This window comes from Meles meles, chromosome 6 (assembly GCF_922984935.1).
Source record: "Meles meles chromosome 6, mMelMel3.1 paternal haplotype, whole genome shotgun sequence".
NCBI lineage: Eukaryota > Metazoa > Chordata > Mammalia > Carnivora > Mustelidae > Meles > Meles meles.
The window spans coordinates 132,946,897-132,973,593 of NC_060071.1; the positions used below are offsets into that span (position 1 = coordinate 132,946,897).

The 26,697-nt window shown below is 42.8% G+C and overlaps 1 protein-coding gene across 26 annotated transcripts in view; it reads right to left on the reverse strand.

Moving 5' to 3' along the window:
- NRXN3 (neurexin 3) overlaps positions 1–26,697 on the reverse strand; it is a 1,600,055-nt gene that overhangs the window by 1,120,454 nt on the left and 452,904 nt on the right. For 14 of the 26 annotated variants that reach the window (XM_046009334.1, XM_046009311.1, XM_046009316.1 and 11 more), the window contains 2 exons: positions 12,744–13,045; positions 6,722–6,883 (listed from right to left, as the gene is read on the reverse strand). In XM_046009334.1, the coding sequence (XP_045865290.1) occupies positions 6,722–6,883; positions 12,744–13,045 (464 nt within the window). Of the gene's footprint in view, positions 1–6,721; positions 6,884–8,802; positions 8,827–12,743; positions 13,046–26,697 lie in introns of all 26 variants that reach the window. The other 12 variants (XM_046009328.1, XM_046009303.1, XM_046009305.1 and 9 more) reach the window with 1 other exon arrangement.

Here is a 26,697-nt window from a genome sequence, read left to right on the forward strand (position 1 = left end):
TATTTCTATATTAGAAGTTCTCCACAGTAGTGTGCATTTGGTTTAGCAGGTATCACCACTCTTACTTTACAGATAAAGACAGGGATGTCCAAAGAGACCATATGATTTTCTAATCAGCATCAGAACTGGATCTGGAGTCCAAGTTCCAATTCAGTTGCTCTTCCTGTTAAACCACATTGGAGTCTCTTAATTTCTGCAGTTTTTAAATTGCAGAACCAGCAAAGAGCCAGTTTGTGGTTCCTTGCCAGATCTAATCAATTTGGTTTCATTTAATAACAAATAATAACATGAACATCTGCACAGTGCTTTACAATTTATAAAGCACCTCCATTTTCTTAATCCCATTTGCTCCTGACATAAAAATGCCTGAAGTAAGTATTATTATCCAAGCAAAGATGGAGGCTAAGAGCACTCAAAAGACCTGCTCTTACTATCACAGCTGGTAATGAGTGAGTCTAGACAAGATTCAAACACGGACTGGTGTTTCTCCTCTCATCTTCCATGCTGACTCAAAAACCCTCACTTGGTCTCTGCTCACCCTGGGGCCATGCAGTATTCTCAGTGCCAGGAAAAAGGGGATTTTTAGTCCTGAAGCCATGACCTAATTTACCTGATTATGAAAAGAACGGTTTATCAGGAAATCAGGAAGTAAACCAACAGAAGAGGTAGAAGGGTATAGAAGTAGAGAAAATGAAAACAGGGGAGAAAGGAGAAAAAGTATAATGAGTGAAGAAGCAAGGACAACATGAAAGAAAAACCAGAAGAAAAACTGTGATAGCGTAAGAGAGAGCAGCAGCAAAAGACAGTGAGATGGGATAAAATGAGTATATTAAAAAAAAAAAAAAAAGGCAACAACAAACACATTATCCCAAAGCCCGCAGGTGCCAGCAATTCAAATAAACGTATAGCAATTAACAGAATTAACACAGCCTTAAATAGCTTGGCTCACCAGATGTGGACTCCTATCAGGGTTCTATAAAATGTAAAGTTATTACAGATTAAACCATTAATCATCTGTTCAGAGACTATCTCTGGCTGCAAAATCCCATTCGGTTTTAAATGGCTAATAATCACAAAGGGATGTGGGATGTAATGTGCAGAATGATGTTCTACCCAATCCTTTTTCCTTTAAATATGTGTTCAATGCTCCCGATTCTCCTGCTTCTCCCTCCTCCCCCATCAGAGACTCCATGAGGAAAGAGAGGTGAGAGAGACCAGGCTGCCCCAGACACCTCAGCAGCACTGAGCTCCTCCCTAGGAAAATGGGAGATGAAAACGGAGAACCAACATACTATGGGAGAAGTAACAGACTGAGGAGAAAGGAGGTTGGTGTGCAAAGAATCAAATCAAGCAACAGGAAAGATAGGAGCATACTTGAAGAAGTTCCCTCTCCTTGGTCCTGAATCTGACAAACACTACCATGCCCCTCAGCCCAGACTTGGCTTTCCTCTGGTACCTTGGGATTCATCCAACAATAACAGCTCAGCAAAGCCAATGTCAGAGGAAAGGAGAAATGTACATCCTGACAGTGACGGGCACTGGAAACTGAAACGGGAGTCAGAAAGAAGTCCTGTCCTATAGAAATTTTAAGATTCTGAAAGGCACTATCTAGGCCCAAGGCCATAGTCAATGATCCACCCTCCCAACCCTGGTCTCCAACTTCCTAGGGCAAAAATAGACACCAGTTGGAAGTAGTGGATGAAGTAACTTCAGTTCTCAAGTAATTTAAAACCTGATGGATAAGATGCCAACCTGACTGTGTCATTCTATTACTTACGATCCTTCAATAGCTCCCTATTAACCTAGAAAATAAAATCCAAGGGTCGAGTATGAGACAAACTTCTCTATGACCTGGCCCCTACTTAACCTTGCAGCTACGTTTTCAAAATTCTTCATCTTATAAATTGTACCCTGAAATGAGCAAAGTGTGAGGTCCTCACCCACACACTTCTGTGAGTCCTATGCCTGTGACTTTCTTCATGCTGCCCTATCGTCCCAGAGCTCCACTCCCTCCATTCTGCCAGATTCATTTCTGTTTGTCTTTGAGACCCACAATAGCTCCTCTACAGACCTTTCCTCAACCCCAGAATATATGAGTCCTTCTCCTCAACAGCCTCACTACATTTGTGAGTGCCTCTTTCTACTAACCATCTTTTATTGAAATTATCTCCACGTATCTGTCTCCCCCACAAACTGTGTGGTCTCTAAGGTGGGAACTGTGTCTGATTCATCTTTGTATCTTACTTAGCACACTCCCTGGTATCCTGTAGGGTTTTAGGATTTATCTGTTGATATAAATTCCACCAGATTGTAGAGCTCCATGACATTAGCTCATTCATTCTTTTATTTATTCCAGACATAGTTATTGAGTGTTGTTTTTGTTTTTTGTTTTTTGTTTTTTAATGCCAGGAACTCTGCTAGGTTCTGGGGAGGCACCTGAGAGCAGACGAGGCCTTTGTCATCACAGAGTTAGCTCACATTTTAAATAGATGGAGACTGACCAAGGTCAAACACATGACCGAAGGCAACAAAACTAGGTAATGATTGAGGGCCGGTGAGGTGGATTTCTCCACTTCAGAAAATGAAAGGACTTTAATGGGGCAAATCTCAGAATAAAGCTGCTTTACCCTCCTGATTGTGACTTGCTAATATAGGTATGTAGAGATACTGACCATGCTAATATTTATAAGTGCATGGTTATAATTGTATTCATAAACGGTTTATAAGGTATTACATAATCCTTCATAAAAATCCTTATAGCAATATACACATGTCTTTTACTTTTGTGTATGTGATTTCATGTAAGACCATAATAAAAGTCCTAGTATATCCATGTTAGGGAGGAAACAGACTCAAATAGGATCAGTGGTTTATTCCAGTCCATGGAGAAAGTGACAAAGCTGGTATTCCCAGATTTTCTGACTATAAACCCAGTATTCTTTTCTTTATACAATGATACCTCTGTCAAAGTCTTTTCAATTCTGTTCTTCCTAGAGGAAGTTCCAACCCACTCCTCCTAGCCTTGCCGAGCCTTTCCAGATAATGCTTCTCTTGGATCAGATAGCTAGAAAGTTCCGGAAAGACTCAGCGGTTGCCATGTCAAGATGTTTTTTACTGATCCCAGGAAAGTCACATGGTTAATAGTGCCTAGAAGCATTTATCTAAATTATTAATTTTATAAACATGTTTATTTACAAGATTATATATGTAAACATAATCAATTTGCAAACATGTGATTTCACTCAACAAATGTTTATTGAGAGCCTACCAGATGCTAGGAACCATTCTAGGAGTTAGAAACCCTCAAGACCAAAAATAAGACCCACACGTTGAAACATGGAACACTCATGGTGGCTCAGTCGGTTAAACGTCTATCCTAGTCTATGGTCATGATCTCGGGGTCTTGGTATCGAGCCCCATGTCAAGCTCCCTGCTCAGCAGGGGAGACTGCTTCTCCCTCTCTTTCTGCCATGCCCCCTGCTTGGGTGCTCACTCTCTCTCTCTCTCTCTCTCTCTCTGTGTCAAATAAATAAAATTTTTTTTTAAAATGTGGAAACACGACAAGGAATAAGATGCTGAGCTGGTAGTGTACAAGTGCACACAAATCTTGTACTGATAACCAGGGTGTGTGGAGAACCACGATAGTCTGAGGACAATTTGGACAGTCTTTGTGGCAGCTTTTACAGCAGTAGGAAGCTAGGACATGAGCACCAGGCGAAATCCATAATCATTCTGCTCAACAGTGGAGCCAGAACTTAACTTTTGAACAAAGTAACTGGAGTTTCAGAGATAAAGCCTATTTTGTACCACATACAAGGATACCTGCAATCTGGAGGAGAAACTCTGAATTCCCTTTCCCGTGCCCCCATTTTGAAGAAAATAATACATCAAAGTGCCCAGCTCAGCTCATGGCAACACAGAGCCACAAACGGCAAGGAAATAACTGGACAGTGCTCTAAGGGTAAGTAGTCAGAGTGGGCGTGTGGGACTTATCAAGGAGAGAAATCCCAACCTAGCTGGAAGCTTTCACCGTTCACTATATCATCAAAGACAAATACCAAGAACAAGAGAATTTCCCAGACATGCCCTACAAAACGTGAACTGTAAGGACTAAGTAGAAAGAAAGAATATCCCAGGACTACAGGAGACTCGAAGTGATCTATTTAGGACACTCAGAGGAGAAAGCTTCCCAAATCCCTTAGAAACACCACAGCATGGGCACCTGGGTGTCTCAGTGGGTTAAGCCTCTGCCTTTGGCTCAGGCCATGATCTCAGGGTCCTGGGATCCAGGCCCACATCGGGCTCCCTGCTCCGCAGGGAGCCTGCTTCCTCCTCTCTCTCTGCCTGCCTCTCTGCCTACTTGTGATCTCTCTCTGTCAAATAAATAAAAACACCACACCATATGTAAGAGAGATGGGGGTATAAGTTAATGAGGTTCTCATTTTCCTATAATTTCCCTTAGCATGTGCTGGACTTCCTTTTTTCTGACTTGATCTGGGTTTAAAGGCAGATTTATGCTGCTAGATATGTATATATTTTTTACTACTATGAACTAATTATTTCTGTTATTGACATCATTTTTCATAACTGCCTTTGACTTTTCAGCTGTTAAGTAATACTTTGTATAGGCTTTTGAAGCTTTCTGCTCTCTATACCTGGGCAGTGTGTGTGTGTTTGTGTGTGTGTGTGTGTGTGTGTGTGTGTGTGTGCATACAGATTTTATTTACTTTAGGTTTTGTGTGGATGGAGCCATCAGAGATATATCTGTGTTTTTATGAGGTTTGTTTCGAAATGTTCAGGAGCATCCTTCCTGGCTGATCATTTGAAGTTGGGAAATTGCCCCTTTGTCTCAGAATATGTAATTGAGAGATGGTTCAATAAAACTTTGTGCAGGGGAAAATTAGCTCTAGAGGGCACCCCTAGATCCTGTCCAGGAGAAATCCTGTCCACACTCAGGGCTGTTTTACTACAAAAAAAAAAAAAAAATGCATGCGCCCTCCACAGCAGTCGATGCTTCATTCATCCCTGAGCCATGTCCGTGGTAGCAGAATGTGTGTATCTCTTTCTGACAAGAGTACAATTCCAGTGTGTGTGATTTAACACTGTTTAAGTGTCTTTCAGGGTTCATTAGATGCTGAGCAGTTTATACCTTTATTCTATCCAAATGGGAGTAAATCCCAGGGCAGAAGCCTCTCTGTCCATTGCAATTCCATCAGGAATGACCACTAGCATCCCTGCAGCCAGCGGAAGGCTAGCTAACTCCAGCAAAAAGAGGAAAGCCCTTCTAGAGTTCACTTCATTAATATGTCCTTCAGATCAAGAGCAATATGGAGCTGTGATTGGATTTCTCCCTCCTTTGTATGTCTCTCCTTCCTGCCCCTTCCTCTCAACTCATACAAGGCCCAGCTCAAGTATCAGTTCTTCTCCGAAATAGACTTCCCCTCAAAATATATCTGTTTCCTCTAATTCTATTCAGATCATTTAGTCCATGGCACTGAACACACAGTGTCCTGAGCTGTCCTTATTCACCTCCAGATCTCATCTCCCTTCCTAGATTATAAAGTCTTCAAACACACAGACCACAGCTTGGAAAGAGCCGCTACGTTCAGTTACAATACAAACACAGTACCCGGTGATGACTCGATAAAGGCATCCATTCCAGAAATATTTATCGTGCACCTACTATGTGCCGGGCATAATGGACCCAATTCCTGTCTTGACACAGCTCACAGCCGAGTGGTGTGAATGAGTGCATGTCCAATGCCATCCCATATGATAACCGATGTCCAACGAATTCAAATAACCACAATCAGAATAAAACATGTGCCCTGAGAGGAGTCTCATAACATGTCACCAGGGATCTTTATCTCTAAGAAAGAACACTATTAGTTTCTCAAGGAATTTCCCCAGGGAAGGGGTATAGATATCTCAGGCAATCAGGCTTAGCTTAGCTTAAACAAAAATGTGCAGTACACAGCTCTGATGTCACGGTCTTCTGAAAGAATTCTACCAAATCAAGTTTGATTCTTTTTGCCTCAACAATTGACCTTAGAGAACTTACACTTGACTGAAGCTCCTCTGCTCTCAGACAGAGGTCTCAACACATCAGCTACAATAGTAATAAATGAGTAATGGCAAAGCCCCACTGCTTTCTCATAGCTGCTAGCTTTCCGGGGATAAAAAAAGAAAAAAGAAAAGGAAAAAATCAGTCTTCTGGGCCTTAATGTTACGTTCTGAAAATTTTCCTTCATCTCAGATAATGAGACTCTTGGGAACACCAAGCTTGGCAAAGGTAAAATAATACATATGTTATGCTTTAGACAAGACACACAATCACAATTTGAGCTACTTTTCGCCAGAGCTTCCCTACTTGCAAGTCAAGTATGAAATCAAACTTTACAAGGTGTAGTTCTTGTCCTATCAGCATCCTTTCATCTCTGTTATTTCATGTAATTTATAAAGCACCACCACCTGTGAGATACAATTCCCCGTTGGGCAGATGAGGAAACAGAACCACTAGCCACGTAAGTGGCAAAACCAAGGTCATGCGATCAGCTTAAGTGGGAACCAGAATCTAGGACCTCACTTCCAAGTCTAAAGTCTTTTTTGCTACAACCTATGGCCTCAAAGGATGCATTAGAGGACAGAGCCCTTCACTGAACTGGAAATTCATTTTTTTCTTGGGACAGTCAACGAATTAAAGAGAGCATGTGACCGGTACCTCTTTAAGGCAGCCCATGAAGTTGTTGCTGACAGGTGAGCCTGGCAAGTCAGCGGTACTTGGGCTTCCTCCCACGTAGAAGAAGTCGTCCGAGCCCAGCATGGTGTAGTCCTCTTGAGTGTAGCCCGTCGTGGTAAGGATGCCATCCACAGAGATCGTCACCTGGTGGAGGGACATAGGGACAAAAAAAAATCCCAACAATGACTTTACGGTCCTATCAAAATCCAGTGGCTTCCCCTACCTGTGGCATCACTTTCATTAAGATTTTTGGTGAGGTAGTCTTTCTAATTTGGTTTGATTTTGGTATGTGCAGCCAAGTTCCATTTTCTGGTCTGCCTTCCCTGCAACCCAAGCCTCCAGCATTCCTCTGCAGACTCCCAGGAGACTTCGGGGGAATTGTCAAGAACTTGCTCTACCCACTGCACTCTTTACTCAGTCAGGCTAGAAAATGGAACCATCCTCAGACGACATCACTTGTCTCAGTTCATTAGTAAAATGATTGTTTATTTTTGGAATGATAGTTACTTATGGTGGTAGTGAGAAACAGCAAAGGAGACATTGGACAATGGGGTTTGTTAGGGTTGGTCTTTGGTGGTGGATGGTTTTTTTTTTCTTTTTTCTTTTCCTTTTCTTTTTTTATTAGTTTCTTTGGGGGCTCACACCACGCTGACAAACATGCATTCGGGGAGGGAGGGAGAAGGGTCTCGTTTCAGATATGTCATGGATGGTACATGCCATGAACTACCCCAGGACTCCAACCCCTGCCCTCCCTTCCCTGCCATCACCACCACCAAGAGAAGAAATGACCCAAACCAAAAAGGCAACTCTAACAAAAAGAAAGGAATATGAGGCATAATGACCGAAATAAAAATAATAATAATAATGCCCACAGGGAAAAAATAGCACCCACACGCCCAACATCCATGAAAGGAGCAGAGGGCAGAGAGAAAAGATGGGACCTCAAAGCGTGCACACACCATACGCTGACACACCCATGCGAAAACTACCAGAAGCCAAGAGAAAAGGTGGAAGAGAAAGGGCGGGGAAGTGGGCAGAGGTGAGGAAAACCAAAGGGAAGAATCAAAATCCACTTCACACTTAACATGCGCTGAACAAAGTGGAACACAAGATGGAAGTAAAATCAAACAATCAAAAACAAAAACAAAATAAAACCACTCAAAACTAACTAAAGGGTTGTCTCTCCCCTGCCTGCCACCTCCCTCACTAAAAAAAAAAAAAAAAAAAAAAAGAAAAAGAAAAGAAAAGAAAAAGTCCAAACCCAACCCCAAAATATATGAAGGATGAGAGGAGAATGAAGAGCGGAGACAAAAATGGAGAGAGAGAAGAGCATGGAACTGGGCTGATGATCGACAGGTTGTTAGTAATGAGGAGGAAATGGGGAACACACTCTGATGCCCATGGGGAAATTCACAAGACAGGAACATGCCATGCAGAGTCTGTACGGAGAACACACTGGCCGAGCTCCCTTCAGCCACGGTGGGGAGTAAGGTGAAAGCCGGGAAAGGCAGAATAGAGGAAGTCGAGTACTTTCCTCCCCAGATCACCTGTGGCAGCCGTGGCCACACCAAAGGGAAAGAAAAATGGGCTTCAGGAGTGGGGAGGAGGGAAGAACGAGGAGGAAGAGTGAGAGGGGACAGGGGGACATAGAGAGAAGAAAGTCCTCAATAGAAATCCTGCTGTCCCTAGTCTGTAACTTGGAAGTTGCAAAAGAAGGAAACAAAACAAAACAAATTTAGCTAAACGGGGAATCTTTCTTGAAAAAGACATTTTTTGGGGGGGTAAAAAAAAAGAGACAAACTGGAGAAAAGGAAACTGTCTCAACCAAACTCCTCCAAATACCATTTCCAGGACAGGCACGTTACCCTTCCATTTTTATTTTTCCTCTTTTAACAAAAAAGAAAGGCTTGCATTTAATCCAACAAAAAAAAATTTAAAAGAAGAAGAAAGGAGTCTAAGGAGAATCAAAGGGGGGTTTGGGAAGGAAAAGGGGGGCAACACACGGCAAACCCAAAAAAAGAGACAATAAGAATGATATCTACCAGACAATGTAGTTTGTTTACCATAGCGTGTCCGATGCCTGAGTGCTTTGCGGAAAAGGGGGAAGAAAGGAAATTAAAAATTGTGAACAGAACGATTGTTAATTAAAAAAACTAAAAACAAAGATGAGTCGTTAGGGTGTTAGTACATTAGTCGGTTAGTAAAATGACACATTGCATGAATGATCTTGTGTTAGTTTTTCAAAAAAAAGGCACCCGACACAGAAAAAGAGAGTGGGGAAGACAATGAGACCAGGACTCTATGGAAAACCTTGGCAGCCAGGGCAGAGCCAGAGAAGGAGCCGCAATCCACCCTGTCATTGAACTCCCCCTTCTTCCCAGGACCGCTCAGACTGGACCTCACCCCAGTTAGAGTTAGCATCATACTTACTTTCCAAAGGCTCTTCTGAATGAACACCATTTTCCCTTCCCACCCTCTAGCACATACACAGCCCACCTATCCTGAAAGAAAACACCCCTAAAGTTTATCATTTCACATGTAGACAGAACTAAAATACCAATATTCTGGGGACTTTTTTTTCCCCAATATCTGACTCTGACTACATGCATCGATGATTATGATCTTCAATAGAACAACCACCACCACAACAAACGTGAAGCATGTACGGGTCGCCTCTAGCATCGGAAGGCGACATGATGTAGCTCATTCTGGGTTTCCACAGGTGATTAAAGATCGATGACTCCTTTGATTTTGTGTGGATGTGTGCGGCAGGAGGGGGGGCACTCTTCTCTTTGCTTTCCTCTTGGTCGACAATAACTGTGTTGTCCGCATGCATCAAAATAGTTGGAAGTCTTCTTTATTTCCCATGTAGTTATTATTTTGTTTTCTTTTGCCAGAATGCTGCCCGTTGGAATCGCTCTCTCCCCATTCCCCTTTAGCAAGTGTCTTTCAAGCTTTTAAGCAATTTCTTGTATGTGTAATAGAGAAGACTGGCAGATTAAACATGATTACAGAAGTCCTGTGATTTGTCTCTTCTGATTATTTTCAAATACTAAATGGCCAACACACCCTGAGCTGGGAGGCTGGGTGGCTGGAAGACTGGTAACCCCAGTTTTGTGTTTGTGGTTTCACTAAAGTGGCACTAGAGGTAAAGCAACTCACATAAGGGCCATGCTCAAGGTCACGGGTTTTAAAACAAGACCAAAAACAAACCCAGAGAAACGCATCACTACCTTGGTCCCTTATCCCAGGGACAGTTTGGAACAGACAATTCACATTCCTTCCTTTAATCAGAACCACTGGGAAAGTAGCTAGCCTTGGTCCTGACTTGACTCAAAGGTAGAACCAAAACTAGATGACCAAGAAGGAAGGAATGGACCAAGTTCTGCTCCATTTAGTAATGAATATTCCAGGAAACTCCAAGTAAGCATTCTCAGATGAGTATTTGCCACCGAAACCATTCGACCTTACCAAAAAAGTAGATGAGACAGTCATAAGCTCGTTATCAAATATTTATGAAGCAATTTACAGTTTAATTGAAATAGACAGGGGCTTCCAACCCCTTCAAATGTCTCCTACAGAACTAAAGAAGATGTTACAAATGTATTTTTAATGGCCAAAATAATAATCTTAGGTGATTCAGCACAGAAAGGATTACATTTGCAAAATCAACTCTGCTTTTCGGAGATTTCCTTCTCTTTCAATAAACTGCATGTAGGTGCAAAAGTCAGTGGGGATTTCAATGAAGACCCATTTAAGGGATACTTTGTCTATGAGATTCATATTCCCTCTGCCAAGAAATGTCCCCCAACACGCTTGGGCCTCTGTCACCTTGTCCAGAACGGAGAGCTTTGCTTAGCAGCATTGTTGGTAACCGACACAGTCACCTTCACAACAGGACACTCAGCTTATAAATCGTGCACATGTCACAGTGAGTCTAGCACCCAGACCATGGAGGAGCTCATAATCCTTCTGGAACATAAGGTGCTTTGCATATTTAGCCACCACACATGGCTAGGGAGGATTGTAATCACCATTTCACAAATGAAACTGTGGTGTGATTTGTCCAAGGACACTGAGGGAGCTGGGTCTTAGAACTTAGAAGAGAAACCCTCCAGGGTTGCTCTTCTCTGCTTGCTCTGACCAAAACAGCACACCCAATGTTTGAAGAATGGTTTTGTTTATCCCCCACCTAGTTTAAAGGATGGAACTGGGGTTTCGTTTATCCCCCACCCAGTTTAAAAGATGGAACTGGGGCCCAACTCTATTTTAGAAAAGTGTTTTAGTAGAAATAAAAGTAAGCCTTTCTCCAGCTAATTGGAATTGTTCTAGAAAGGCAAGAAAGTGTACACAGTGGGAGAGAAGCAGAGAAACAGACTGGTTGGCGAGCATCACAGCCTGACCCTGCTCCCCCCACCACTGACTAAAGTCTAAAGGGCAGTACTGTGCACCTACCAGTCAAAACTGGCAAGACGTCATATTTTCCTTTTGGGTCTAGTCTCTGCAACTCAAACACACCGCGCCCTTACATGTTAGCAAATGGAAATTCGACTTGGGACCTCCTAACCACTGAGCTGAGCTGAGTTAAGTGTGGATGGGGGATTATTAAAGAAAACATTAGCAACTGGATCATTTGGCCTTGGAGGAAAAACAGAATAATGATTCAAAACCGTCCAGTCCATAGGTATTAAGATGACTGGAGGCTCCAAGACTTGTGTGATTTGGTAACTTCACCATAGGTAGGAGAGAATCTCCCAACCAGGCAGCTTCCTCAGCATACTTAAGCATTACAATGGGTGCTTTGAATATTGTGTGTTCCTAGTGCCTTGTGAAACTTCTCTGTTCACTTAGTAATGCTAAGGAGTCGCCCTTTTATGAATCAGAAAACATATGCAAATACCTGTCCATTCTTCAGCTCTCACATTTACATTAGAAAGCATTAAATCAATCATTGCAGAAGAAAATCTGATAAGCACTCTGGAAATCTGCATAATGTTTTCTGATTAATAAAGGATGAACCCTGTCTAACTGGGTTTAATGACAAAAATCACAAGGAGAAAAACTAACTGCAAATAGCACCCGGAAAGCGGCATCAGCACCGACCTTGACTTTTATAGGAAATGCTTTTCTTCTTCATTGATGTGGGCTGGTGCGGTGTTACTATTATTACTGTTGTGACTATTACTATTCATTATGAGACTGAAAACAATGTCACTTGGCTAAGGCTTTCTGAGAGCGTTGTCACCTGACGTAGTTGCCTGCTTAGAATCGGCAAGCGATGGGAATTCTCATGCCGGAACAGAACCAGGAAAGGCTGCTCCAAAGTTGACTTTTTTATTTGGGTCCTTCCACTTTCCAGGCCTCCCAGTCAACTGAAGAGCCTTAGAGGTAGAGACCAGGGCAATAAAGTAGGACCACCGCACCAAGGAACAGAGAAACAGAGGAATTCAGAAAGATTCCAGCTAATTCTATACGTTATCATAACAACAGGAAAATAAAAATGAAAGCAGGGGAGGGGTGGTAAATTAAAAGGATGAGAAAAAGGAAGACTCTTTCCTGGAAGGAATTAAAGTCATGACATCATGGCAATGGCTAACTTAATGAAAAAGAAAAACATATATTCAAAAAATGAGGAAAATCTAGCAAGCTAGAGAAATAAAACGACATCCCTAATTTGATCTGACAATAATACAAGATTCAAACATAATTAAGAAAATGATAAGAAGGAAAGCAGAATAAAAGGAAAGTATTTATAACTTTTATTATCTACACAACTGAATTTTTCTCTGAAAAGAAAAAAAATCAAGCGTAAGTGGAGAACTGAAGGAGGAGAAGAAACATATTTTTATAATTTTTCCTTGTGAAACTGCAAAGACCGGGGAGAATGTTAGGCTTCGACAAATCCAAAGCTATATCTCTCCAGCTCGCCCAGCACCTGCTTCACAAACCTCCGCCCCAGCTGCCCTAGAGCAGCCTCCGGGCTCTCTCTCCCCACAGCCATTACCTGCCGGAGGTTACGCGTGACTTTGACATCATGCCAGGCGTTGTCGTTGAATTTTCCATTCACTGGCTCCACGATGGCCTCAAAGGCCCCGGACCCCAGGTTAATGACCAAGGAGACCGCGCCATCCTTCAGAGCCAGGTTGACATAGTCGGCCGACTTGCCCGTGTGCAGGATGAGCCCATTCCGCTGCCAGGTCTTAAAGGAGAGGGTGATTTCGTCACTGCTGCTCTGGATCGGGTTCTGAGACAAGTCGTAGCACAGGTACTCGGAGCCTCGGAAAGTGGCCACATTCTCCTCCCGGGCTGCGTGAAAAGGAAAGAGGAAAGCAGTCACCACTTGACTGGCATGAGTCATGTGCATGCAAATATCAAGGAGAACATGGCCTGCCTGGTCAGTGCCTCCCTGCCAGGGAGTTGCCGTCCACACTCCAACTCTTCTACCAGACCTGTGTCTAAGCACCAAGTAAACCAGGAGAGACAGCAACTGCCGAGAAGCCATCTACTTTCACAAGGGGGTAAGACCAAAAGACCAACGCAATGGTGTAGAAAAGCTTGCTGCATTTCCTTCCCGTTTTCCCCGAGAAAAACCCAAGGAAATTTTATGCAAAATGGTAGAGTGAAGTTGACGTTGCTTTTGCTTCAATGATGGCTTTTAAATGCTGTCGAGAGCTGGTGTAGAATGGATAATTAACAGTACTGACAAAGGGTTCTTCAGCTCTGCGTACCCTTTTATTGACCAATACCTAAAAATCAATTACCCTGAAAGATCTGGCTCTGATTTCTATCCTTCAACAATCCAGCTAACTCTGGTTTCCATGGTAGAGTCCTGAGCCCAGTGGAATGAGAGGGAAAGGGGAGAGAACGGAATTTGGTGATATACTTTGACAAGACGGCAATAGCTCCCTTTCAATTCAAAGGGATCTCTGCTCTGAGGTCTCCTAATTTAGATGTCCCTGGTCGGACCATCCTAAAGAACACCCAGAGTTAAGACAGTATTCCACTGGAGTATATATTCTCTTCCAAGGCCATACCCTGGGATCCTCTAATTTCCTACCCAAGGAACCCCAGGCCTGTTTGCAGGGCTTCTGCAAGGTTCTGCCCAGACTCATTTTCCAACAGCATAGCATGCCGTTGGTGTGCATACCTCGAAACCACTAGCAATGGTGGGACCATTTGCAGGGAGTTAGACAGAGCTGGCCACATGGGCATCCATGTGCATTTATACCAAACTCCTTGTGGATACAGAATGGAGAGAGAGGTGGAAAGAGGAAGGGGTCAGGCCACAGGCTGAAACCCAGAGGGCCTGGTTCTCCTTGTGCTAGTATTCTCCAGTGCAGAACACTGAAGAATCCAAAAATTCTAAGTGTGTACCTGGCTTACCAGGTAGTTTCCTAGGTATATTCATCAAAGGAATGATGTGTTTTGTTTAATTATTTGTTGATGTAATTTATAATTTCAAAACTCAGCATATGGACTTTCATTTGTCCCTCTGGCAGGCAGCCTGACCAAGAGTGGCCTACTACAAGCACATCAGGGTTGGCCAAAAGCTAGTGAATCACCTCATCATGAAAGGAAGTGGGCAACAGAACAAGGTTGGATAGGCAGCTCCCCGTTACAGAGTGGTGGCTACAAAATAAGGTTGAGCAAGTTCTACTTTCTCTTCTAGAATTACACTTCAGCCTTAGTAACCAAAGTCAATTCCACCTCAACTTAGATCCTATTGACCATCACAGCAGTAAGTCACTTAAGTAAAAGAAATATATTCTCATGATTAAGTAAGAATAGGAGAGGAATCACTCATCATTTGGGAGAGATGACCACCCACTACGGACAATATTAAACCAATTATAGCATCACGATAGCCTTAAAACATGAACCTCAACTTCTTATTCCAGAGATGTAAAGATCAGGCTTATCCTGTGTATTACAGAGGGTCTCAATGACAGGTGTCTCCCCGCATATTTCTGTTTGTTTGCATACCTGTGCACACACACACATACACACATAAATACACACACTGGTATAAGCAAAAGGGTCCTGTCCACATATAAATGACCACAGTGTCGCATATGTGTGTGTGTGTGAGTGTACACATATATATATATGCGTAGCAAGTACTACTTGGCACATAACCTATCTCTGATGCTTTTTACCAAAATAGCCAAAAAAATAAAATCATGGAGCAGCAATTTGATACCATCTCTATGTTTGAAACAGATCTATCCAACCCCCTAGTGCCCTGTCTGTTGTCATGATTTCTCCTCTCATTTCTGAAGAAATGGCTTTGTGAAAATGCAACTGGATGAGCCTCTGTTCAGTAGACCAGGAGGTGAGCTTGACCTAGAGTAAAAGACGGCAAATCCAACAGAGTTATCACCTTTAAACTCTTCTCCTATGGATGGAAATGTGCACAGAGCCAACTACCATGCCTGTCCTCAGTGTCTACAGTAACGTGCTATAGTAACAGGTGTCTTCTGTAAACATTTAATTTAGACCTTATGTGCCCAATGAACTGAGAAAAATGAACAAGGAAATGAGTGCCTCTAAAGAGATGCTTGAACTAATCCTGGAGTACCCTTCAAAGGGGAAAGGTTGGACACAGAACAGTAAGGCTCCAAGATCCCATTTGATGTGCTATATGGTGCCTAATATTTGTCATGTAATTAAACCAAGGAGGATGCAAAAATAATAAGCTTTGGAGCTTATAAGGGATTTTAGAGCTTATCTGATTTAATGCCCCCCCCCCTTTAACAAGGATGAAACTGACAACTAAAAATAAGTGTTGCCCAAGATCACACAGCTGGTGTTACTCTGGACTTCCACTGCCTATCTGGACTTCCCTCTCAATATTCTTTTACCCATCACTTTGGATGTGCCAATGTTCCTGCTTTACTACAGGGTACGAATGATTCCACAGAGCCACGCATTAACTTACAAATCATCCCAAACCCTGGATAAACTGAGCCAGAAATTTATCTCCCCAGCTCCCCACCCTACATATATTAATTACTCACCAAAATAATGTTCCCCTTTCCTCCCTGGATGCTGGGTGTGTTTAAAGCAATAGAATTTGTTTTATGTGGAGCCCACACAAGAAAAATGACATCATTGTAGAGAAGAGAATATCAATAAATAAATAAGAAATAAAACCAATGTGAGAAATCGTCTATGTAAATCAGATGCATATTTATGCTAATCCCCATGCAAATTTACCAACAAAGATTTTATGTAGCTGAGCATGTCCCTTTGCAAGTAATCTAAGGAAAATGCTGTAACCACACACAACCTTCCCTATCTCTTCATTCAATGATGAATTTTCCCAGGTTGCCTCTTCCCTAGGCTGGAGGAGGCTACCAAGAGCAGCATCACCCCAGATGCTCTTATCTCCTCCACATGTCAACATGTAAGAGACACCTGAAAGCTACTCTCTGAGTCATATTCTAGATAAGCCAAATTGTAACATTTTTAATGCATGGGACACCTTCCTCCTGACTGTGTGGAGAGGAGATGCGGTGACAGTGCATGACCCGGTCTTCAAAAGAGCAAATGAGGGGCATGGAAGAAGGAGTGAGAACCTTGAAGAAAGCATTCCTTTGCATAGTCTCACAACTGATTTCTCCTAAGATGCCAGCCTTTCTTAATTTCCTTCCAGGAGCCAAAGTGTAAGCACTGTCTTATCACCTTGAAAACCATACTCAACTGACAATGAACATAACTGAAAGGCACAAAACTAAACAGCGACACACACATTTCTAAGCTCATCCAATTCTCCAAACTCTCCATTAGAAATATGTAATATTGCCCCAAATTTGTTTCCTTTATTTAGTGTTTACACCGGGAAAGAGGTCAAAGAGACAATGCAGTCACCTTGTATGTATTCAGGCTAAACAGGTAGAGACAATGGACGCAGGGGATTATGTAACAGAGTACACAACAGCTTAGCAGAAAGCTCCAGCTTGGCAAGAGGGCACACATGGGCATGGCTGATGGACTGTTTAGACCCCGTTAAATTATATTACCCCAAAGTTTACAATCAATTGCATAAGTGTTAAAATAAAAATGTTATTCTCGCTGCACGGAAAGCAAAGTGCAACCATAGGACAACAAATCATTTCCCCATTATTTGTAAGTGTCCAACTGATTAAACACGAGATGCAATCTAGATGCGTATAACCCAAGATTTTAAATCAGTTTGTATAAGATATGTAAAGTACGGATCTTTCAAAAGGCTTGTTAATCCAAGTACTATATATAAATAGCATTCACAAGCATTTATTCAATTCTATTTTCCACTCTCTCCCCCCCAAAAAACATCCAGCTAGTGATTTATATAATAATATCTCCATTTCTCTGAGAAATTGCAAAGCAGATTAAAATATTCAGTGTAATATGTTTTTACCATGCAATCTAAGAAGTGTGGAGAAATGCCTATCACTGTTTAATTGGGTCTGTGGTTTCTGAGAGCGTGATGTCTCGGGCTTTGAGATCAAGAAATTCGGGCTTTATTCTGAAGGTTATGAGGAGCCACTGTGCAATTTCACTGAAAGGATGGATGGGGTCTGATTTGTATTTTTAAAAATTCACATAATCTTCTAAAAAAATTTTGCAACTCAACTAATGTTGGGTTGAGAGTGAACTGAAAAGAAGAGCGAACTGAAGGCAGAGAGCCCCATTGAAAGATGAGGACAGGGCACCTGAGTGGCTCAGCCAGTTAAGTATCTGACTCTTGATTCTGGCTCAGGTTATGACCTCAGGGGTGTGAGAGAGAGCCCTACATCAGGCTCCATACTCAGCTCTGAGTCTGCTTGTCCCTCTCCCTCTGCCCTTCCCCCTGTTCCTGCTCTCTCTCTTGCTCACTCACAATTAATAAATAAGATTAAAAAAGAAAAGGTTGAGAACATATTTGAACTACTTTCCTGGGGGTGCCCAGACTGGTTCAACCTGGATGTTGATACCCTTCCCAAGGAAGGTTTGCCTTTTGCTGGGCAATAATGGAAGCCCACGGTTCTTAGGAGAGACAGCACAGAAAACCGAGAGACAGAGGTGCTGGCAAACCACAGACCACAGGAGGAAGCCAGAGTCTGCACACTTAGGATCTAAATGCAGCCATGGAAAACCAAGGACGAGAGGTAAAGACTGATGGACAATGATAGAACGTTAGACATGAAAGGCCTCAAGGGAGAACATGGCAGGCGTGGGTAAAGGAGGATTCTAGGTCCATTTGCAAATACAGTGCAGTTTCTTAAATGCCATATATTTCCAAATCCTTTCTTAGTTGTTATTTGTGTCTCTCAATGCTCCACAAGGCCACTTTGCTAGGATTATGCCAATGGGAGGAACTGGAGTCACATCCTTTCTTAGTTGTTATTTGTGTCTCTCAATGCTCCAAAAGGCCACTTTGCTAGGATTATGCCAATGGGAGGAACTGGAGTCACATAGATGGGTTATCCGAGACCCTGAAAAGCAGTCAGACCAGTTCCAAAACCTTAGTCCCCTGATTCCCGCTGCATTGTGTTTGCTACGATGTCATAGGACCACCTGGCCAGGAACTCAAACTCTTGAGCAGGTACCTAGTGCCCCCCAACCCCCATCTGTTCCTACAACTGCAAGAAGTTCAATGGGTCAAAAGGAGAAACCACTACCAATGACAGAAGGAGCCCTCTCAGGCAGCAGGAGCCTAAGCAGAGGAATGGAGAGGAGGGCTGGCTTCAGCCCAGAATTCTCTAGCAGCAGACTAGAGAAAGCCAAACTGGGAAGATCACACTCTTCACCTCCATCAGAGGACCTTGGGAATGGAATTTTTAGACACCACTTAGAAGAGCCGATGAAAATGCCAACCCCTCTGGAGGGGTTGTAACAACTGGCCCTGAACAGAACACCTGCTATGCTCCAGAAAGGGAGTACGGAAACCAGCTGCCTGAGGCTGCACCTCAGAGATACAAGCAAAACCGCGTTCAGCTCTGAATCCTTTGTCCTTCAGCTGGCCTCCATGCAGCAGTGAGTGTGGCACCCAGGCTAAGATGACCCTTGTCAGTTACCCTGGCCAGGTCCACCCTGGAGCTCAGGGGGCACCAGCAGACAAGGGCTGCTGCCGCCCTCCCTACCAGAACAAGGGATGGCCTGTGGTCCTGGGGCTAGCCTGCTGATGCCTTTCCCCAGATGCACACACACAGCAGCCCATCCTCTGGTGGGGCAGCCGCTGTGACAAGCTTCAGGTTCTCCAACTATAAAATGACATATCATCCACCTCTTCTGGACACTGCTTCCCAGGCAAAAAAAGAGAGAGTCTTGATGGTGACAAAAGCAGCCTTGGCAGGGGGTACACAAAGCAGAAATGAACTCATAGTAAAGTCCCCAGTTCCAGAATTTGGGACGCTGCATATGCACTCAATTCGGAAAGGTGCCTGGAGCGGACACAGCCACTGGGTAGTTTGCTGGCGAAGGAACACGGTATAAGGCAAAGGTGAGTTTGTTCTTGCATGATTCTGTTCCCTTTCCATGCAACCTGCCAAGAATTCAACATCCAGAACAAGAACTCCCACCTCTAAGGGATCTGTGGGCAGACCTCCAAGTTAGCGGTTGGGCTGTGAGATCATCATATTTGCAAAAACAGGGAAAAAGAGAAATTGTTTTACTAGAGTGAATCCTATTACACATCACCTAATGGGAATTCCTGCTAGAACTGGAGGAGGGACATGCGGAATAAGAAAAACAAAAAACTGTACAAGTAAGTGTCCTCCTGGTTCTTGCTGTCCCCTTTCCCTTACAGTGTATTTTAGGGCCAAACAAAGCATTCAGATAGATCAAAGTGCAGAGCCATCCCCCAAGGGGAAACGATGAATCCTTTACCTGCCACATCCCATCACACAGGTATTTCAAAAGCAGAGTGTACTAGCAGATAGCAAATTGTGTCGCTATGAGCAATTCCGCACTACAAAAGAAAACACACAGGAAATCTGACCTCCCGGAGCCATTTCCAACCCTTATCCTCAGACTCTCTGTAGGAAAGATGCAAGAGAGAAATAAATGGACTTTTCCACACTGCCTGGGTCACTCGCTAGCCTGCAGATGCTTCTTGAAAGTGATGAGAAGGAAAACAGTAAATCAAGTTGTCACTTGGAAAATAAACAGCTAGTATCCTGGCGAGGGAAGCTGCCTCAGTCCACAGAAGAATGGCCTGGAAAATCACGCTTCACTGAAATCACTAGAAAGCTAATGGCATCCTGAAGACGGCATTTCTCTTGATTGCATTACAATAAAAGGTAAATTTTCTGTTCATTTAAGGAATGAGGATTTACAGGTGCCTGCTACACACCACGATGTACCCAGTGCTGACGGCAATCCAGCCACACAGCAACCCTGTGAATAGGAATAATTAGCTGATACTGTACCGAAGAAGAGAAATGGTAAAGCTAAAACAACTCGAATGCCCGCTAAGTGCCAGGCCCTGGCCTAGACTCACGTGAAACAGGGCACCCTCCCACTGCCCAGGGTAGAGTGGGACTTCAGACTCAAGGACTCAAGGAGGGTAATGATGAAGACTTTGACTTGGATAGACCTCTTCTGGCACTTACCTAATCCTGTGAAATCTTAGCTCATCCCTTAACCCTTATTCTCTCTCCCTCAGTTTCCCGCTCTACAAAATGGGAATCACCGGAGTACATATTTCATAGAGTTGCTGTGAAACACCAATCAGATAAAGTCCATGGCCCAGATCCCAGGCACAGACTTGTTGGCTGTTGGCGGCAGTGGTAAGAATGCATGTGCAAACAAGTAATTACAATTCAGTACAGTAACTCTTTCTTTGGTGATACTGTTATGCAGAAGGGATAAATGACCCTGAGTGTTAGGGAAGACGCCACACAGGAGGTCAAACTTAAGCTGTGTCTTGAAATATGAGTAAGAGTTCACCATACAAAAGAGGGATGAAACTCTAGTTAGAAGAAATACCGAATTCACTGGTATAGTCGCTAGAAAAGCACAGGGTGTTAGTGGAACAGTGAGAAGTTCAATGTGTAATGGGCAGAGTAACGGGCGCATGAGTGCAAGCTTGGGATGAGGCTGGAGACTGATCTACCTTTTCCTGAGGTCTTGGAGATGGAGGGTCTACAGAGGAGAGGAAAACTGATGCTTGGGTGTGGCACAACTATGCCTACCTTGTATTGACTGGGGTGGACACATTGCTAGAGTGATAAAGAGGGATCCAAAAGACATCTCCAAAGTAGAATGTATATTGCCAAGAAACCTTGGCCTGAGGTAGTTGTGCTGCAAATGGCCACCTACCCACTGAAAATAACTGGTGTATCTTCTTACACTATTGGTGGGAATGAAAGTTGGTGCAACCACTTTGGAAAACAGTGTGGAGATTCCTCAAAAAAATTAAAAACAGAGCTACCCTATGACCTGGTAATTGCACTACTGGGTATTTACCCCAAAGATACAGATGTAGTGAAAAGAAGGGCCATATGCACCCCAATGTTCATAACAGCAATGTCCACAATAGCCACAAAGAGCCAAGATGCCTTTCAACAGACGAGTGGATAAAGAAGATGTGGAATATTACACAGCTATCAGAAAGGATGAAGACCCAATTTTTCATCAACATGGACGGCTCTGGAGGAGATTATACTGAGTGAAATAAGTCAAGCAGAGAAGTCAATTATCATATGGTTTCACTTACTTGTGGAACATAAGGAATAGCATGGAGGACATTAGGAGAAGGAAAGGAAAAGTGAAGATGGGGGGGTATCAGAGGGGGAGACAAACCATGAGAGACTGTGAATTCTAAGAAACAAACTAAGGGTTTTAGAAGGGAGGGGGATGAGGGGGATGGGTGAGCCTGGTGGTGGGTATTAAGGAGGGCATGGATTGCATGGAGCACTGGGTATTACACATAAATGATCAACCTTAGAACACTCATCAAACACTAATGATGTACTATATGGTGACTAACATAACACAATTAAAAATAACAATTAATGTAAATGCTATACATTTTATTTTCACTTAACCACCTCATCTATAGGAGTCAAACTATACTTAATGTTTCTTCCACCACAGCCTTTTAGTTTCATTTTGGGTCAATCACACATGGATTGAACACAAACAGTACATTCTATTTTATAGAGGGAACTCCATGACCCTGTCCCTTCAACTCCACAAAAACATTCCCTCCCCATTCTCCAGAACAGAATGGTTTTGCAGTAACACTCGGATCTTCTCTCCTTCATTCCTCCAATGATAGAAGTGGTTCATCTGCTTGGTGGCACAGTAAGGGTCTGACACCCACAGGTCCATATTTCTTAATTAGGTGCTCACTCTTCTTATGTGTCCTGTCTTTCTCTCTCCTGCAGATCTGCCCTTCCTCCAAGGACTGAGTTCTCCTCTAGGTTCTCCCATGCAGCAGACCTGTCAGAGTGGACTCTGCCCCTACAGAAGGAGACCTGGGTTTTTCTAGCTCTTCTCCTTAGGCCTAAGTGGTTGAGTTTAACCCAGGGGTGAAATTACAAAGGAGCCCAATTTGGCTGCAGATCAAAGTCACATTCTCTAACACAGCTCTACCAGCAAGAAAACTAGTATCTGGATCCCTGACCTGACCTCCAATTTGGCTCTTCTGTCTGTTCCTCAATGGAGTCAGAATGTTATGGTTGTCACCCCAGACAACAAACCCTTGGACTGCTTTCAGTCTAGGAAAATAACTGACACATCTGGAACCACACAAGGTCAATGACCAGCAAACATCAATTCTAGCAATGACTTTAAAGCCAGCTTATACCACAGTGTTTACTAAGATACATTTCTTGAAGTTGCATGGAGGATACAGGTGATTCTAATGGAGAAGAATTTAACCCCGGTTGCTCCCCTGGAGACAAATGTTAGATTGAGGTTTGACGTTTTTGAATAAAAAATTACAGAAAATACACACACTCACAAATCGACATACCCCCTTGGACCAGTCCAAAAGAATAATCGAAATGTTTATGTTTTCTTTTCAACCCTCTTCTTTTTCAAAGTTACACAATAACTAGGGCAAGTGTACTAGAGCCCCAAATGCCTCTCTGTGAGACTATAGTCCATGGACTTGATGAGGACGAAAAAAAAAAAAATTAGTAGGGATGGGGTGCCTGGGTGGCATAGTTGGTTAAGCCTCTGCCTTTGGCTCAGGTCACTAACCCAGGGTCCTGGGATTGAGCCCCATGTCGGGCTCCCTGAGCTCAGCAGAGAGTTTGCCTCTCTGTCTCCATCTGCCTCTCCCCTACTTATGCGCTCTCTTGCTCGCTCTCTCTCTCGCTCTCAAATAAAACCTTTAAAAATATTAGTAGGGATAAAAGCTGGAGAAGAAAGGATGGAAGACTGTAGTTCTGACACAAACAGAATTAACAACAATGAGAAATACCCACTGTGATTCTAGAGCAGGAAGCAGATCATCGGAAATGACTTTTCTTCTTACACTGGCACATATATTGACCCTAACCGCTCCCCAAATTAGATACTCATTGTATCCACACATAGTGTTCAGAAAGGAATAGTAAAGTCATGAAAGGTTTACAGAATTTGGGAAAACTCACTCAAATATTAAGATATTTAGAAGCCGAGCACCTGGGTGGCTCAGTCAGTTAAGTGTCTGACTCTTGATTTTGTCTCAGGTCATGATCTCAGGGTCTTGAGATCAAGTATTGTGATGGACTCCACACTCAGCAGAGATTCTGTTTAAGATTCTCTCTCTCTCCCACTCCTCTACCCCTCCCCTCCTGCTCACTCTGTCTTTTAAAAAAAAAGAAAGAAAGAAAGAAAGAAAGATATTTTGAAGCAATCAACGTGGGTTTTAAAACCCATATGGACTTTCAAAATATTTATTTCTGCCAAATCGCTTTCACCCAAGATGAAAACAAGAACCCACCATAACCAATCATCATGTTGGCATCAGAAGAAGATGCTCTAATTGACCTCTGGCCTCAGCAGTTATCTAAGTCACCGTGTTGATGAAACCAACCAACTTCAAGTATCCAGAGAAAACAAGACAGTTTGGTAGCATGTGAAACTTCCTACCGATATTTCAGGAGCTCAACTAGTTCCTGTTCCTAGAAGAGGAAAGGTGATCTAGACTGTCAAGCTTCATCTGGGTAATCAACAGGGAAGTATAAAGTGTTAAAGATTTTTACCTAATGCTTCCTTCACTTATCCCAGAATACATAAAGAATACTGAACATAAATTGGCAGTGGCCAATAAATTTCGCCTCCACTAACTCACACACACACACACACACACACATGCACATACAGTGATCACTAACCATTATATATTACAGCCATGTTCATATGTAACAAGAAGAGAAAAACACAGAAGCAATCCATAATCAATTTCTGGTAGTGTTTCCTTCTGGAGAAGGAGAGAAGAAATGGAACCCGAGATGTACTGAAATAATACTAAGCCTTTATAAAAAGGGTATAAAGCAAAAATGGCAAAACATTAAAATGTGTTCAAGCTGCAGAATAGCTAAACCAATGTTTATAATATCCTCTACTACAGGGACTATACATTTGAAATATTTCATGCTTTTTATTACATGCAGATGATTCTGATGAAATAACTAATGGCTCAATAAATCTTGGATGATTCTTTGTTTATTTCACACGTTGATGTCAACTCTTCAATCATCTCTTGCGAGCACCCATTTTTCATGTTTTTGAAATCTCCCACATACCCCCGAATGTATTAAATAAAGACACGTGGAACTGAACTGAAATGCAGCTGAACTGGTCAGTGACTCGAACGTCACCAGTTCCTCCTACTGCCTGGCTGCCTTCCACATTCCCAGAAACCCACTGCTCAGTGCACCGACAAGACAGAGTTCAGTCAGCTTCCTAAGGACAAAGGGAGGAAATGCTGGCAGGAGCCAAGGAACAGAGAACACCTGGATTTGTTACTGAGGGATCACTCAACGTCAAGTGCCCAGACGCGACCCAGGGGAGTTCAGGGTATGCCACAGTAGACCTACGCAAGCCTCCATGGCAGAATACAACCATCCTAGTTCTTTAAGAAGATCCCCACAGAGAAACCTGAATCTGTGCCCATGCCTTCGGCCTCCCCCTGCAGCCAGCAGCCCAGCCGGGTTCCTCCTTTGTTAGCACCATGGCTCTAGCCTGCAAGTCTAGACAGAGGGGCTTGTTAAAAGGCCTTGGAGTCAAAGCCTGGACAAGATCAATAAGGCTTTTTATGACACAATGAAAACTTTCTATTTTGTTAAGTGCGGCTAATCTACCATTTCTGCAGCTTCTTAAAGCTTTCAGTGCTGAGCACTACAGCCCAGGTGATTAAAACCCTGTTCAGAGACACAAGCTGGGGAATTTTGCCAACACAGAAGTAAAAATCCTAGAAAAGGTGCTGTGTCTTCTTATTGATAGCGAGGTGTGCATCTCCTTTTCCTCCCAAGAAAAGGACTGTGGTAATGGAGGAGATAGGAGCAGATACTGACGAAAATTAAAACTGCCCTGTTCCAGGGCTCCCAGGAAGAGAGGGACGACACCCTCGGTCTAAAGTATTTAAAATGAAAGAATGTGAACCCAGGGGTGGATGCAGATGGGGTCTGTTAAAAGGGGGCAGCGGGAAGGGTGAGTTCTGTAAAAAAGGAGACTTAAAAATCAAGTGACCTGATTGAGGAAGCTGAAATAAAGGAGAAAATCTTTAGTGACTGCAAATTCGATTCTAGTACCAACAGTGCACGTAAAGCTATCACAAGGTGTTTCCTTCACCACCATCCTTTCTTCCTCTCAGACTATTAGCAGAGCCTTTTTAAGAGGAAGATTTTTTTTTTGCCATAGTATAAAAAGGGCAGTTAATGAACATTTATTAGACCTATATTGTGTTCCAGGATCTTACAGAAAGAGTGGCCCAATATAACAAATTCTGTCTATAAAACATTTGACAAAAATTAACCAAGACCTGTTTTGATGATTTAAGATACAAGAGTTCAAAACACTTACCATAAGAACCCATGCATTATGAATAGAGATAACATATCTGTGCTCACGCATCACCTGAAAGAGGACCTTTTCCACTGGGGTAACTTAGTATATTTCTCATTCAACTCTCACAAAAGCCCTGTGATATAAAATTTTACCAGCTCCACGTTACAGATGATAAGATGGAGATTCCCAAGGGGTGAAATTACTGTACGCTATCACAGCTAATAAGAAGATCAAAAACACAAACTAAGGTCAACTTCCAAACACTCTATATGCTGTCACCCAGGTCATGCTGCCTCCTGATGAGGGCTGGGTATCTTGGCAAAGACCTCTGTCAATAGTACTCCTGTAGGAGATGAGCTATTCATTTCTCTAAACACACACACACACACACACACACACACACACACTTATTTGCAGAGCATGTATTCACATTTTCCCAACCATTTTCTAGCACATTATCTAATTTTGTAAAGCACCCTCCCACGGCATCCAAAGGAACCTTTATCTGCCCAACAAAGCTAGGTTTTCAGCAAACACGGAGATGTCTAACCACACATTTTGGGATATGAATACAGATCATAAGAGCACTAAGAAACATTATAGGAATTCTTCTATACGTTTGTAACGCTGGAGATATATAAATGCTAAAACAAAAACCACACAATTGTGAGAGCATAAATAAGGAAATCCACTTTTGATGCACTGAATCTAAAATGGAAACCCTCCTTCTGAGTCAGAATGATTCACAAACCATGTACAGATGCTGCCTCTCTCCCAACAAGCTCACTGAAGCTCCAGGGCCAGACAGCTGGACTCCAGGTTGGGACAGCAGAGACTACAGTCAGAAATATGCTCAAGGCTTACAGAAGAGAAAAAGTTCATTGACTTATGATCAAAAAGAACAGAAAAAACTGAGATTATAAGACTGAAATAGACACTCAAGTCGGTTATTTTTGTAGCCTGTATAGCCATTTACACAATGGATA